This window comes from Bombus pyrosoma, linkage group LG9 (genome assembly GCF_014825855.1).
Source record: "Bombus pyrosoma isolate SC7728 linkage group LG9, ASM1482585v1, whole genome shotgun sequence".
In the NCBI taxonomy this organism is placed as follows: domain Eukaryota; kingdom Metazoa; phylum Arthropoda; class Insecta; order Hymenoptera; family Apidae; genus Bombus; species Bombus pyrosoma.
Window position 1 is genome coordinate 8746657 of NC_057778.1, and position 14095 is coordinate 8760751.

The window sequence follows — 14095 nt, forward strand, 5'->3', positions numbered from 1 at the left end:
CAGTTCCCTGCCATGCCACAACTACAAAAACAACCATATCCCACAATCCATGCTCAGTGAATGAATCTGAACTTATTTTCGAGTACTCTGTCTGTGAAATTATTTCTAAAAAATCAATACCTATGGCATTGAGAACGATATCGCACGAAATAAGTAAAAAGTAATTGAACGGAGTTAGTGCACCTCTTACGTTTCGTAACAGGTGGTCATTTTTGGTTAACTAAAATTGTACATTTGTTGATAATCACTTGTCGCAATCAATTAGCTTTTCAGTTCCCTAGTTCATATTATTCTTCAAGTTTATTATTTTTACTAAGTTTCATTTAAAATGCAACGTAAATATAACATTGGCATTCAAGTTTCTTTTTACTAGCAGAATTCAATAGTAATTCGCTTGTGAATTTTTAACATTTAATCTCAGAATGCATACTTCACTCAAAATGATACAGGACTGAGAAAAGAGTATCTTAGGGGCTTGATAAAAGTGTCTGTCGGTTGTATTTATGCCACATAGATACCTTGCATCTTTTAACTATTTCTTTACGACAAAATGTGTGAGAAAATGTTTGTTTTCTTTTTTTCAAGTAAAAAGTTTTAAATACAATAGATCGCATGAAACTTTTATTAAAATCTCAGTCCCCTGCAGATGGCCTTTGAAAAAATACCGATAAAATCATATATAGTTATTTATTTGTTCATTTTTGTAAAAATACCAACATGTCTTCTACCATACCCTAAACTTGTTACAATTCATAAATTAAGTAGAAAGTAGTGCGAACAACGAAATCACTGGCAAATAATTCCCATTTCTATAGAATCGCTAATACGTATAATCAAGGAAGCATTTAGTAGGATTATATAATTGATTCGAGCGTCGTAACATTTAAATTGTTCAATCGCATAGTATATACATAATTCGTAAAGTGTATCTTGGTATTAACAAGGTTTACGTGGCATGAAATCATAGTAGAACCCTCCGTAACAACTCGTTGACACACGAAGGGTTCCGGCCGACTAAATGAAGAGGTCTGAATCATGAATCGGAGGTGTGGCGAGGAAACATGGCGCGAACAAGCATCCTCTTTCGTTATGACGTGCCAATAAATTCTACGTGGCAAGGGTTGCCGTTCGTTCGTTGCCTTGACATCGACAGCTCGTTACACCGTCAAGACGGTCGGCTTACAGCGTTGTACGTATACATAATTCAGGTATCCCTATGTGTGGTTTCTCCGCCACGAGCAGACGTTTTCAGTCACAGGGGCTTCTCTCTGTGCAACTGCCACCCAAGGAAAGCCAATTTTCTCTTTGCGTTTCTGCCTTGTTCATCTTGCGCCTTATCAACCTAACGCCCTTATTCTTTTTAATCCTGAAATTGACTTTGTAAAGTAGAAAAATTATTTTTAGAAGAGCCCTAAGACGAGCAAACATAATCGAGCAAATCGCAGCAAGGCGAATGAAACAAGGTGCGTTATATGAAATTAAACGAGCGGTAAATGTGCTAAGATCGTTCGTAATCTGTCAAACTCTGGTGGGTACGTATCTTCGACGCACGAGCAAAGGAGAGCTAAAAGAAGGAAAAACCCTTCCACGCGTCAAGGTATGGCAACGAACGAGACGAAATAAAATGAAACGGAGCGAAACGAAATGAAATTAAATGAAACGAAAGGAGAAGAAACGATGTCGAGTGTATGTGGAACATTATAGAATCCTGCATAGTACCAGCCATGGCTAGAACATATCGCCGTTAATATATCGATGGAAATTGCGATCGATAATTCGACTCGTCCGGAACAAATCACGATTCTACGTAAAGCCGCTTTTTTCACGAGAGAAACTGTGAAAGGTTAAATATTACATGGACGATACATCGTGTGCAACGAACCGAATCATAGTGTCTATCCGATTTACGCAAAGCCACGGGCTATGAACCTCCATTACACAGATTTTATTTGTCTTTGCTTTCCGTTAAGTTTATCGCGCAGCGAGGCAATTAAAAAGTCGATCACCGGTCTCCTCTATCATTATTATATTGTACTTGCAAGCAGACACAATTATTCGGGAAGAAGAATTCAACTGGCTTCTTCATTTACATATTTCAACTCCTCGATTAATTTACATTACGTTTTCGACCATAAGACATCGGAAAAATGATATTGATTCGATATTCTCTACTTTCGTATGGAAAAACTGTAAACGTAGGCGTGCGATCAACAACAAAAAGGAAGATGAATCAATGAAATTCGCCAACAACTGTCCGACGAAGAATATTAATTGCCCCAGCGTGATTGCTCCTTAGGGACCTTCACAACCACTTCATTCTTTTTCCTTACTTTATTCGTCCTTTACGTTGAAGTTCTTCTCGTAGACGTAACGGCACGTTTCACCAAAAAGACCACGTACCCCCTCGAACCTTTTTTTTTTTTGTCTCTACGCTAGCGACGAAAAGAGCGACAAACGCAAGAAAGAAAACTACGTGACCCGCGATGAAAGTGCCACATTTATATTTTCTTCTCTCGAGGATTTCGAGCTTCTGCTTTCTACGCTGACACTAATTTACCCGTTCCTCGTTTCTCCTGCTTCTTTCGAGCTCGCTGTGAAACTCCCTCTTGTATAGCAATGCTGTTCAAAGAAACCGAGTGTTTCACTTCCTCCCGTCTCTGACATTTTTCAAACCGATCAGGTATTCGATGAAATATAAAATATGATTCATATCGAAGGAATTATGTCGTCATTAGCGTAACAAGTAGCCGTAAATAATTAGAAAAAATAGAAGACACGAATGTATCGTTGGTACAAAGCCCAAACTCTATACAGTCTTGAATTCCTGTACACATCGTTGAAGGGGACGTTGATATAAGGGAGCCATCTTTGAAACTTACTTCTAACTTAAGAAAAGCTTATTTAAATGAAAACGTGGCAGAGCCACTCTCGACCCATCTCCTCTTCCCTCTATTTATGCCCGCAAACACCAACCGGTTGCTTTCATCTCGTAGATTACGCAATTGTATTCAACATAGCTGGAAGGTAAAGCACCGTCTAATTAAGTGGCAAAATTACGAGCTCGTGCGCGAACTTGCTAAACCAACTGGACGCACGTTATACCGAGCCAGGTTCGATCGCGTGAAATCCGTACACATATTGCCATCACTTCGGAACGGTACGAAGAAAATTCATTTTACCTTTAGCATCAGAAACATCGAATCAATCATGTAGTAATGAACTCTTAATCGCTGGAAAACATTCATCCTGGACGTATCATCCGTATGCGTCTCGACACAGGCTGTCATCAGTATGAAACATTTTAATTACGCTGACCGTTCGAAGGGGCCGCGTACACGCGAACACAACATTACATCACGTTAATGTATGTATCTGCAGAAATAAATATTCATATACGCGCGGGTCTGCACGAATTACAATCAAATCTCGTATGAAACGCGTAACGCAATTCTGATTGTCAGTTTTATTTTACGATTGTTTCGTTATCGATTTGCATCGAACATGGTTATGAATTCGTTAACCTGCAATTATCTGTACGCAATTGCTACTTCTGTAGATGAATTACAAATGAAACGTCCTAGAATCGATTCGTATTAGAGACACAATCTCCAGCCATGATCGAAAAGCGGACAAAAAAAGAAAGGGGTCGATGGACGAACATGGAGAAAACGAAGACGCATTGGCGTTCGATTAACAGTGCCACAGCGCAGCGGGAGGAAAGGGAAAATGATCGGTCGACTAGGTTCGCGATGTGTTTGGTACGTGGGCCGTAGCGAAGCTTGGTCAAAACCTGTACACGTAGACGAGTAACCAATGCTTCGTCCTTTACCTGGATTATTCGAGATACTCGATACATCGCCGCGAAATCCCGGACACATTTTCCGAACCAACGAGCTTTTGCCATGCTATAGGCATCAACGATGAATGCGTGTACGGTAGATGTACGAGAATCGCAATCATCGATCGGCGTTAACAACGTACAGGTACTCTTGCTCGCGATAAGGCTTTACGATCCAGGCTACGCATATCGCGGGTTAATTAGAAATTTCATTACAACATGTTCGTTCTATTGTTCTACTATAAAAACAGACACTCATTATACGAAATACGTACACTTCATTCGGCAATCTGAGAGATTGTTCTTTATCGTTAATTAACTGCCCGTCGTCATTGGAAAAGTCGAAAAGATGGATCGATGTCTCTTTTTTCTCGTTTTACTTAACGATCGCGGCAAGCAACTGATGAAACGGATAATATCGAACGAATCGTCTACTATATGTGTCTATTTACTCATTTTTCCATTGTAGGCGAACTCGTGGATGACCGCACGATGTACACGTGAATGGAAACTATGATGGACGCGTTTCGATTGATTCTCCTGTTGCTAGCATCGTCGCGCTACTTTCTACATCCGATCGGTAAGTGAAACTTTCGTTTGTATGTTCGTCGATTCGAATGTTAAGCCGCACCGGTGTAGTGACAATTCTTGCAAGGAGAGGATAAAAAAAAAAAGAGAAAAGCGGTGACCATTACTAGCGGTTTCAACCGCGACGATTTTCCGTGTTTCCTTTCCCTCTGGTTTCCCAGCGCTGCAACCCGTCTAAAGGAACAGGCCTTAATCACGAAGAAGAGGAACAGAGGAGCAGACTTGCCCTCAAAAGTGGTCGGCTATCTTCATCCAGAGGAAACACTGGCAGCGGTACCGGCGAACTTTCTCAATTAGTGCTCCAGCCCGATCGACCAGGACCTCATTCGTATTCACGATGAACCCGGCTCCACAGATATAGTAGACCGATAGCTTCGTTCTCTTCTACTCCTCCATCTTTCCGCCTCGACACTTTCTCTGTTTTTCTCTTCTTCGTTTTCCTCCACTTTCTCTTGCCACGTGTTTTTTTCGCTCAACGAAATTTCGAATTTTTAAACAGTTCGTTTCTCCGTGCCCAAGTGCAGAATCTATAATTTCGGAACTTTTCACCAAAAAGCCAAAATTCCAACTTAACGAAGATTATCTCGTCGTTCAGCTAATTGATTTCAATCGCTGGCACATTGACAAACGAAATCCGTTAAACCTCCGTCATGGAGGAGGATTCACTGAGCTTACACTTTTATCGCGCCGTTACTATCACCTTTAATGTCTGTGAAAACTTTAATCAATCCTGTCACGGATTTTTGATGTGCCACCGCTTGCAAAGTGTAGCTTGCTCTAGTCGACGGCCGAAAGCAAGCATAGATGGTAAAACATGTGTGTTCGACACCCTGAAACGTGTTTAACGAGGAATACGTTTAACGAAGATAAAGATATCGCTTGTAACGAAACGAAAACGAGTTACTTCATCTCAGAAACGGGCTTATTCTTTGCCATAATGATGTAGATAAATCTCACGAAATAATTTTGTGAGCACGACGTTAACGTGAAAACTTGTGTTCTTCTTCCGAAACGTGCGTCGTAAAACTAGGTGAAAGATAGGGTCGTGAGCCGTCAACGAATAATAAAGTAACAAAGCTTTTGGAAACACGCGAGAATCACCACGTTCTTGTACCGTCACGCAAACAAGGTAAAGTTTCTTTTCGACTTCGATTCCCATAGTTGGTGAGAAAAACTATATATCGTAAAATGGTCGCGAGCAATTCTACGGTTCGTAAGAAGAAAGAACTGAGGCAAAGTAAGCAACTGTCGGTTCTTTTAACCTGTTCGTACACAAAAAGAGCCAACTGGAACTTTGCCTTAGCACGCTTTATTAAGCAACAAATTACAAAACCAAATTAAAGTACACACACATACTCGCATGAAAGAGAGAAAAAAGGAACGTCGAAAGGAAAAACACATAAAAGAAGAGAGAACTCGACGAGCACATCTACCACGTGTTCGCACACTCAATCGACATCATGCTCGCACGCTACACGCTATTCAGCTAACTCACTCGGCAGTGTTGTCACACTAACATTACTCGGCGGAAACAATAGCACCACATTCAAACACCGTACCGTCACATAACGATAACGTAACCGGTAATCGTGAGCAAATTTAGTTTGCGAGTTCGCGAGACTAAATTACATTCCTCTTATTGCGATTCGCATTACTTCCCTATCACTCGTCCTATGTACTTTGCGAACCATGCAACAAAGTAGGTGCTTGAATCGCAGTTATTTCCGCCGAAGGAAAAATTTTATACGAGAAAAGGCTTGAAAAACGCAGAAAGAAATGTCGTTCCTCCTTGAAGATCTTCTTCGTAACACAGTGACGAATTTTTTCGTTTCTCGAGGACCAAGAATTTCCTTTAATAAGAGATGACGAATCTACTTACGAAAGAAAATATTCCTCTGCGCTCTTTACGACCTTATTCGATATGTGCAAGGCTAGAGCTGGAACTAACCACGCCGACGAATTTTTTCAAGGTCACGTAAAAACTGTACACCAGGTAGAAATTTATTCAATCTGCCGATAATAAAGTTCCTCTCCGCTAAAAGTTACGTGGAAGATGAACGTTTACGTCGGTTATATTTGAAAGAAGTAGATGATTGAAAAGAATCGAACGGCTCTGTGGAAGAAATTCCTTGAGGAAAAAATCAACGCTATGAAAAGTAAGCGACCACTCTTCTCTTATTCCTTATCGAAAAAGAATAATTTCTTGTTTTTACCCCCGAGGTCCATAAAAACTTGTTTGCATCGTTATTGGCTACTTTCTAGTACCAAAGCTAGAGATCTTCACCCTACGTTGCAAAAATGACACAATTTTTCGTTATTTTCCTAAAACTCTAGTTTTTAGTCGGCTTCCAACCGACTTTTATGTTCGCGGCTATAAGAAAAAAATAATAGAAAAGATGGAACGTTTCGTTGGTTCAAAATTTATTTAGAAACGTTTGTTCCTCTCTTGAAAGCTGCCGTAAATTTGACGAACGTGGAAATCGATAAATGATCGAACAGATGAAATGAAACGCAAATTCGCGCTATTTGAAGCGAGTCAAAGGGGTCGACCAACAAACGTTCGATACCGGGATGTGGTGAAGAAAAATAGTCGTTTGCAACGTAGTATGTTTACCCGTGTCCATATTTGATCACCGGCTGTTGGTGTCGTTGACCGGTCTCGTAAGCGTCGCGTCTTTCACGAAGTTCATGTACATCTTTATCCCAAACATTTTTTTACGCTACATCGAGAAAAACGACTGCTCGTCTCGATTTGTATTGACTCGTATATCGACGCGATCGACGAAAATAAACAAAACTAAACGGATTCAACGATAGGTAAAAACACTTTGCAGAAATACATAATTGACTGAATTAAACACTTCCATTTCTTCGAACTAAATACCACCGTTAATGTCGTCAGGAATTGTGTTAACTGGTTGACAAGTTTTACTACAATCGTCAACGATGACGTTGACGAGACGTGTCTGCAGGCGTTGTGGCTTCTTGATCCACAGGGTACATACATATGTATATCACACGTTAGCAAACTGCCTTGCGCAATGCAACCGACAGAAAGAGCTGTACCTTCACGAATGCAAGACTCGCCATCGCGCCAGTCCCGTCACTTTAAGCTATTCCACCTATTATCAACGTTACTGCGCATGATACGTCGCTACACGATGTTACGCTACATGATATTTTATTACGAAGATGCAAAGAACAGTAAAATTGAATGAGGTGGAACACGGCGATCGAGTAGTTGCGATCACAATTTTACAAAGATTTGAGTTTGTGCAAAAGAATGAGGTCTAAGACGGTCATCTTGAATCCATATTGTTTGTCTGCGTGTTTATTCTCTTCGCAATAACTGTAAAGCAAGCCGTATTTTGCGGGATAGCGTAAAGAAATTACCTCGTTCGACCGACCGATGCTACGCCGCACGGAATGATTTAAACGGTAGTTTCCTTGATTCTGCGCTACGCGCTGCAGGAACAAACGTAGCTCGAATTTTGCTCGATATAGAATTTTACATCGTTCTTCCAATCGTCCGATGATATAACCAAATTTCGGAGTGGCACGTTCTACGTTTGATTTGGTTGCGATTCACGAAATATGGATACAAATTGTTGGACGTTCGCCATTTCAGATTCCTTCTTTCATGCAAGAAAGACTATATCGTAATTCCATCTTCTCGGAGTCAAAAAATCGTCGCTTTAATCAAGAGACAGAGGAGAAGAGTGGTTTGCAGCCCCTTTGCGAACGTTGCAGCTGAGCAGATAAGCCGAGCTAACCCCGAGTTACCAGCTTCCCTCTTTGCCGCTGCAAATTAGCAGGCACGGCCGAGACCGAGAGGAGCGTACAATTTTAAGGCACTCGCTCTAATAGGTAATGCAATTTAAGAAGCTCGTCAACCAGGATGGCAGCCGGATCGTAGGCAGATGGCCAGTGGGAGAGACGACCGAGATCTACCCTTACACTGGTGTACGTAGAGTGAATCTTAAATTCTGTGGCTACTGCACCGCTTCGTTTCCGTCTGCATACCTGAGTGAATAACTTCGGTAATTACCATCGACCCAGTTGCAACTAACGCTCGAGTCAACGTTTCGAATTGCGTTTGATCGGGAAATTCGAAGCGACAACTTTTGATACCATCTCACGTCAATTACAGCTTTCACCTTGGTGTTCGACCTAACTCGAGAGTCAAGTCTTCGTATATGTTAGCGAAGAAATCTTGTGTACTCGTTCACAAGCCGTTGCACACCTTCTCTAAGCGTCGATCCGCACGGCAAAGGAGTAATTGAACGATAAAGGATAAACGATAGAGAGAAGTTTCTCGTAGAAGATCTCTAGTTTGGCACAGCTTTACGGCTCGTTCGATCAACATCCGGCGCAACGGTTTCCGCGGTCCTCGTGAACGCTGGACGATATTTTCAAGCAATGAAATGTCTTGAGTTTTCGGCTTCGCTCCAAGTCGTTATACGTACATCATTCGATAAGCAGACTTTCAACCCATGGAAAATACCGTCGAGCTGCGAAGGAGGTCGTACGCTCAACGTGTAACTTTCGCAGCTATAATACGCCGGAACGGCATCGTTAGTCTTAAACCAGCGAAAAAGAAAACAAGCTAGTGCGAATCGAGACATTATGATTTGAACGGAACTGTAAAAACGTGAAAAAATAAGAGAAAGATAAAAGTTTAACGACCAGAGTTTCACGTAGAGTAGAAGAAAAAGAAAAATATAGAAAGTTTTCGCTTCGACCTACGCAAAACTTTCCCAATATGACGTTACAAAATGTCGTTCCTCTGAAATTCATTTCCTCGATGAACGTTCGTCAAGCGTTGTTGAGTGTGCCGCTGGACGAGAGAGCGAAGGAAACGCGGCTTCTTTGTATTTGCGCGTCTTTCCATATCGACAAAACATATCACACCAGTGTTCGTTGAAAAGGTAAAGTAGCTTCGACAAAGTAGTTATTTAGCTTGTAGCTCGTCTCGGAATACGCAAAAGAGAAAACTTCCACAACTATACATTTACGTAGATATACCTCTCCACGTATACGATATAGCTATGTTAATTTCCTCTGCCTGTTTTCCAGGCAACTCGGATTCATCGAAATAACCAAGATATACGGTATAGAGTGATTTTCGATATTTCTAGATGGTGCTATTCGGAGTGAGAAGCCAACCAACGAGGAAGAAAGGAATAACATCCTTTCTTCGGTACCTGTATCTGTCAAGGATGTCCTGGCGCAGACCGGCGGAAACGCTTTGCTTCCCTGTAGATTCACTAGTCCCGGAATAGTGAGTACACCACATATGTATACAAGCAAATATATGCGTTCTGGATGATGTATACAAGGAAGGTGGCTCGTGTAGGTACAAGTGGAATTGGCCGTGTATGCACAAGCTGCAAGCCGGCCTGTATGCAGGTATTATACATAGGTCGATGAACACCAAGGAAGTATGCGCAACGTACATAAGCATGCATGCCATTGTGTAAAGCGGGCACATCGATAAACAACGATGCTGCGGATTACACGCACGCTACACGAGACATTGCGCGTTTCGTGAAAACGTGCGACGCCTCGCGGTACCCGCTTACCAGAATATCGCACGCGTCACCTTTCGTTTTGAACACCTTCGAATACCTCTTGCAACGAACCTACTGCTACAAAAGGTATTAGCCTTACGAAAGCACGAATAATGTTCGCTGTAGTGTGGCCAAAAGACTTTTCCAGGGAAACTTTCAAACATCGTTTGTTCGCGGCCTAAACATTTCACTCGTATAGAATTCGAAGTCGCGCGTAAACTCCGCCACCGAGTTTCACCGGTGAACATCAATTATTTATCGAAACACTGTGTAAAGCGACGAGCACGCTATTTTAAATTCGGTGCATTTCAGCACCGTAAACCCAATGCACGCGTACTCCTCTCGTTACACCGTCTTCCTCACGAGGTATGCTCGTTAATAAATGATCGGAGCAGCGTGCTGCCGTATGCAAGCCTCGGGCTGAGGTCACTCACTCGCTCACTCACTCACTCACTCGCTATAGTAAAGAGCGGAAAACGGGAAACGGGAAACGTCTCTCGAAGAGGAGGACAAAACCTGCTCGTTTGACGCAACGGGCAGAGCTGGCTGCTCGTTGCGCGACCGAGCAACGCCGAAAGACCGGCAAACAGCCGGATGGAAAAGAGAACGTCCAACAGGATAGAAACCTGTCCCCTTCCACTTTGTAATTCTCCCGGTTTTAATGTTGCAAGGATCGACGCGCCAAGAACTGCAGTTTCCTACCTATGCCCAGCTACGCTCTCTTGATTCGTACGCATCCACACGCGGACAAGTTAGCCACGAAAATTTGTATTTCCCGCGAGTACCTACAACGAGAGCGTGATTAAAATTCATGTTGCATTATTCACGGTATAGATGCACGGCATCGCTCTACTGTGAAGTAATTTTCTTCTCGCTATAAAGAAATGCTTCATCAGCTCTTTGAGAAACTAGCTTTCAACAGAGGCAGCACTTTGAATAGCAACGTGTAACTTTCCTTCTTCCTTTCAAATTACGTACCAAACAATAGCCATTCATCTGTTTCCGCGTTTTCACATTTCCCAACCTATATACAATACATGTGTTCGAAATAAAAATATACAGAAATATCTGCAAATAAATCGATAACAAGTCGAAAATGTTCAATGTTTTCATAATGCTTTTCTTCGCGCTTGAGAACACACGATGATTATCAGTGTTGGACTATTTCATTTCCGAGAGAAAATGCACCAGAAAATCGCATTTCCTTTGTCCTTTTAAGCTACCGGATGTCACGACTAAGCTTCGACCGTGTCGCGCGTGGACCATTACTATTTAGGAAAGACAGACAGGATTGATTCTCTGCTGTACGAGTAACGGAAGAGGATTCCTAAACTCACCAACGATATATTATCCTGCATACCGAGCTAGGAAATCGATACTCATTCCTAGCAAGTATTTGTTCTCCTTTTTCGATACGATTCTCGATTCTTCGTGGATAGTCGAGACACGCTTCAACGGCAATGGGACAAGCGACGAGAATGGTCTGAAAGATAATAGATAGATAAGTGGATAGATAGGAAGAAAACGTACTAAATCCGCTTTTGACATAAGTTCTTATAAAGGTACAAGAGCAAAGACACAGACGTCAAAGAAACGGTATTACCTTTGGCATCGCGAGAAAGAAATATTGTTTCGGACATTTCTTAAAAAGTAGCCTGTCGTGTTCGAATCCGGTCTGCACGAATCCAGGCTGTTGTAACTGGAAATGTATAGCGCGTGTTCGCCTACAAAAGGACACCTAACGTTGGCCAAAGATCGATTCGCACTCGACTAGAATTTCAATTCCAATCGCCAAGGAATGTCGTCGAATGCGAATACCGATACGACACAAACAGCTAAAGAAACGCGATCGAGCGTGTAGCGCGCAGTACGGTAGATGCTACTGTGATTACGATTCAAAAACAAGATGTTACGAAATACTAAGTAATAAATAGATTTAACTTTTAGCCTAACATACGATGGTATTCGAAATTTGTGATAAAGATAGAATCGTTCGATCCCTTTTGATTCGGAAAGACAATCATGAAAATCGTTTGCGAAATAATAGTAATTAATAGGTTGGTTTAAATTAAAAATTATTTTATTCGTCAATTAATCGATGATACGATGTAAAATACTTTGGTTGGGGTATCGATACAGTCACATAAAAAGAACACTATTGTTTGTGGTATCGATACGACTACTTACGCGATACGCGATAAGAAACATTAGTATATTCAACTACTGCGCCAAGTATAAATTCCATAATAGCCGAGAGCAATATGAATATTTAGGAAATCAGTACACGTGCGTTCGAAATCGAGAAGGAAATCCCACCGGGAGTCAGCAAGTTCTCCAATTTCCCGGTTCGAATATCGAATTGTTTCTGGAATGCTGTAGGAAGTTCGTCTTAGTAGTAGTGGCCACCGCATATTCCTTAAATTTTTTTTCTCCTCGACACGCTAATCGATCGAGGGAGCAATTGGTAAATTTCTTCTGCGATTTCGCCAACGAAAAATCACCTGGGCAAGTATAATTTTCAATCGACTTGCGAGCGATAGACGATCAATTCAGGGGAGAGGAGAAAATATTAACGGGCATGGATTTGAATAATTACCAAGAAATTTATGAATTCCGCTCGACTGTGCGACGAACGATCGTTCGTTCAACGCGCTTCGTAATTATCTTTAATGGACGATAATTTTAGGTTGACGCGATGGGTGGGTCATTTCGAAATTTTTATCGCGTCGCCTACACGCGTATCGCGATTGAAACTTACTTGTGGCAGATACGAACTCTAACAGCGGTCTCGAATTGTAAAAAACGAACCGTTTTTACCATTTTCTCTTTTCACTTCAAAAAACAGACTTGCCGTAATATTTTTCGTAACACTAATCAACGTTAAAATGCAAATTAACGGAAACAAGATCGACCAACACACTGCCCTTGTATGATTCGATCACGGAAATAACGTCGGCGCGTTGATGGAAAGCGACGAATATATCCCGTTTGTCTTGTTATCCCGTGCTCGATACACGTGTACATGGTTTGATACGCAAATTAACGGATGATTCGAATATCAGCCTAATGTGCATAATTATTTCCTGAACAACAGCTCGTTATCCACGTTTCCAAATACGATGAATCGACACATACCGCGTATTTAACCTACGTGTTATCGAGTCGACTTAAGAGGATTTCGCGTTAAAGAAGAAGAAAGAACGAACAATGAAAAGATACTATCGAATTTTTCGAAAAATATCGGGAATATCGTCGTCATCGAAGCATCGCGATAGAATTGTAAAGCATTTAAGTTCGATGAAAATATCGCGTATCGTGAAAATCCTGATTACGTGTATCGGGGAAAAGGAAAAACGAGGGAAGAAGACAAGAACGATAGCTTCTACTTTCTCCAACCGATTCGAGACCGTACCAGATGGCGGCAATATGGTGGCGCACGGAACAGTACGGCTACCGATTTTCTCATAAACCGGCAAACTTTTGTACGAGTTTTTCGAGGAAAGAAGAAAACAGATGCCGCTTCGTAAGGACCAAGCTGTCAAGGAAAAAGTTCGTAGGTTAAAAGTCCATTAAAAACGCAACTGTCTGGAGAAAGAGCGAAAAATTGCACTCGCCTTCGAAGTATCAAGCGTTGCAAAGACTTTTAATGAACAAAGGTAATGAAAGAACGACGAGCGTCCCTTTCGAGCATCGGCGACAAAAATTTTGTTTCTACAACTTTCGTTTTTACGCGTATTCTATCGACGTTGTGCCAGACAAAATGAACCTTCCTTTGTCTCGGTTTCTTGTTTTCTTTATGCCGTTGCTTCCTCTTGTTTCATCGAAGAAAGCTCATTGGCAGAAACTACGTACACCTAGGTACCATAAATACAATAAATGCGCCATAAATACAAAGAAATGCATAATTAATTTGTTCCATTGCGATATAAATATTCGTTTACGTAGAAAAAGCGAGCCGACAGAACGAATGGAAACGCGGCAGAATATATAGATAGAAAATGCGGTGTTGAATGTACAAAATGCAGTTAGGCGAAAGTCTATTTTTGTCGATTGTTTAACAATGAGCAATGCATTCGTATGTACGGCCAATTTTTCGCAA

The 14095-nt window shown here is 41.5% G+C and overlaps 1 protein-coding gene across 12 annotated transcripts in view; it reads left to right on the forward strand.

Annotated features, from left to right (window-relative positions):
• Nucleotides 1-14095, forward strand: part of LOC122570672 (zwei Ig domain protein zig-8-like) — a 33941-nt gene that overhangs the window by 15314 nt on the left and 4532 nt on the right. For 10 of the 12 annotated variants that reach the window (XM_043733292.1, XM_043733284.1, XM_043733286.1 and 7 more), the window contains 2 exons: nucleotides 4308-4418; nucleotides 9565-9707. In XM_043733292.1, coding sequence (XP_043589227.1) covers nucleotides 4343-4418; nucleotides 9565-9707 — 219 coding nt within the window. In that variant the 5' untranslated portion in view covers nucleotides 4308-4342. Of the gene's footprint in view, nucleotides 1-3556; nucleotides 3759-3802; nucleotides 3984-4307; nucleotides 4419-9564; nucleotides 9708-14095 lie in introns of those variants that run through there. The other 2 variants (XM_043733294.1, XM_043733295.1) reach the window with 2 other exon arrangements.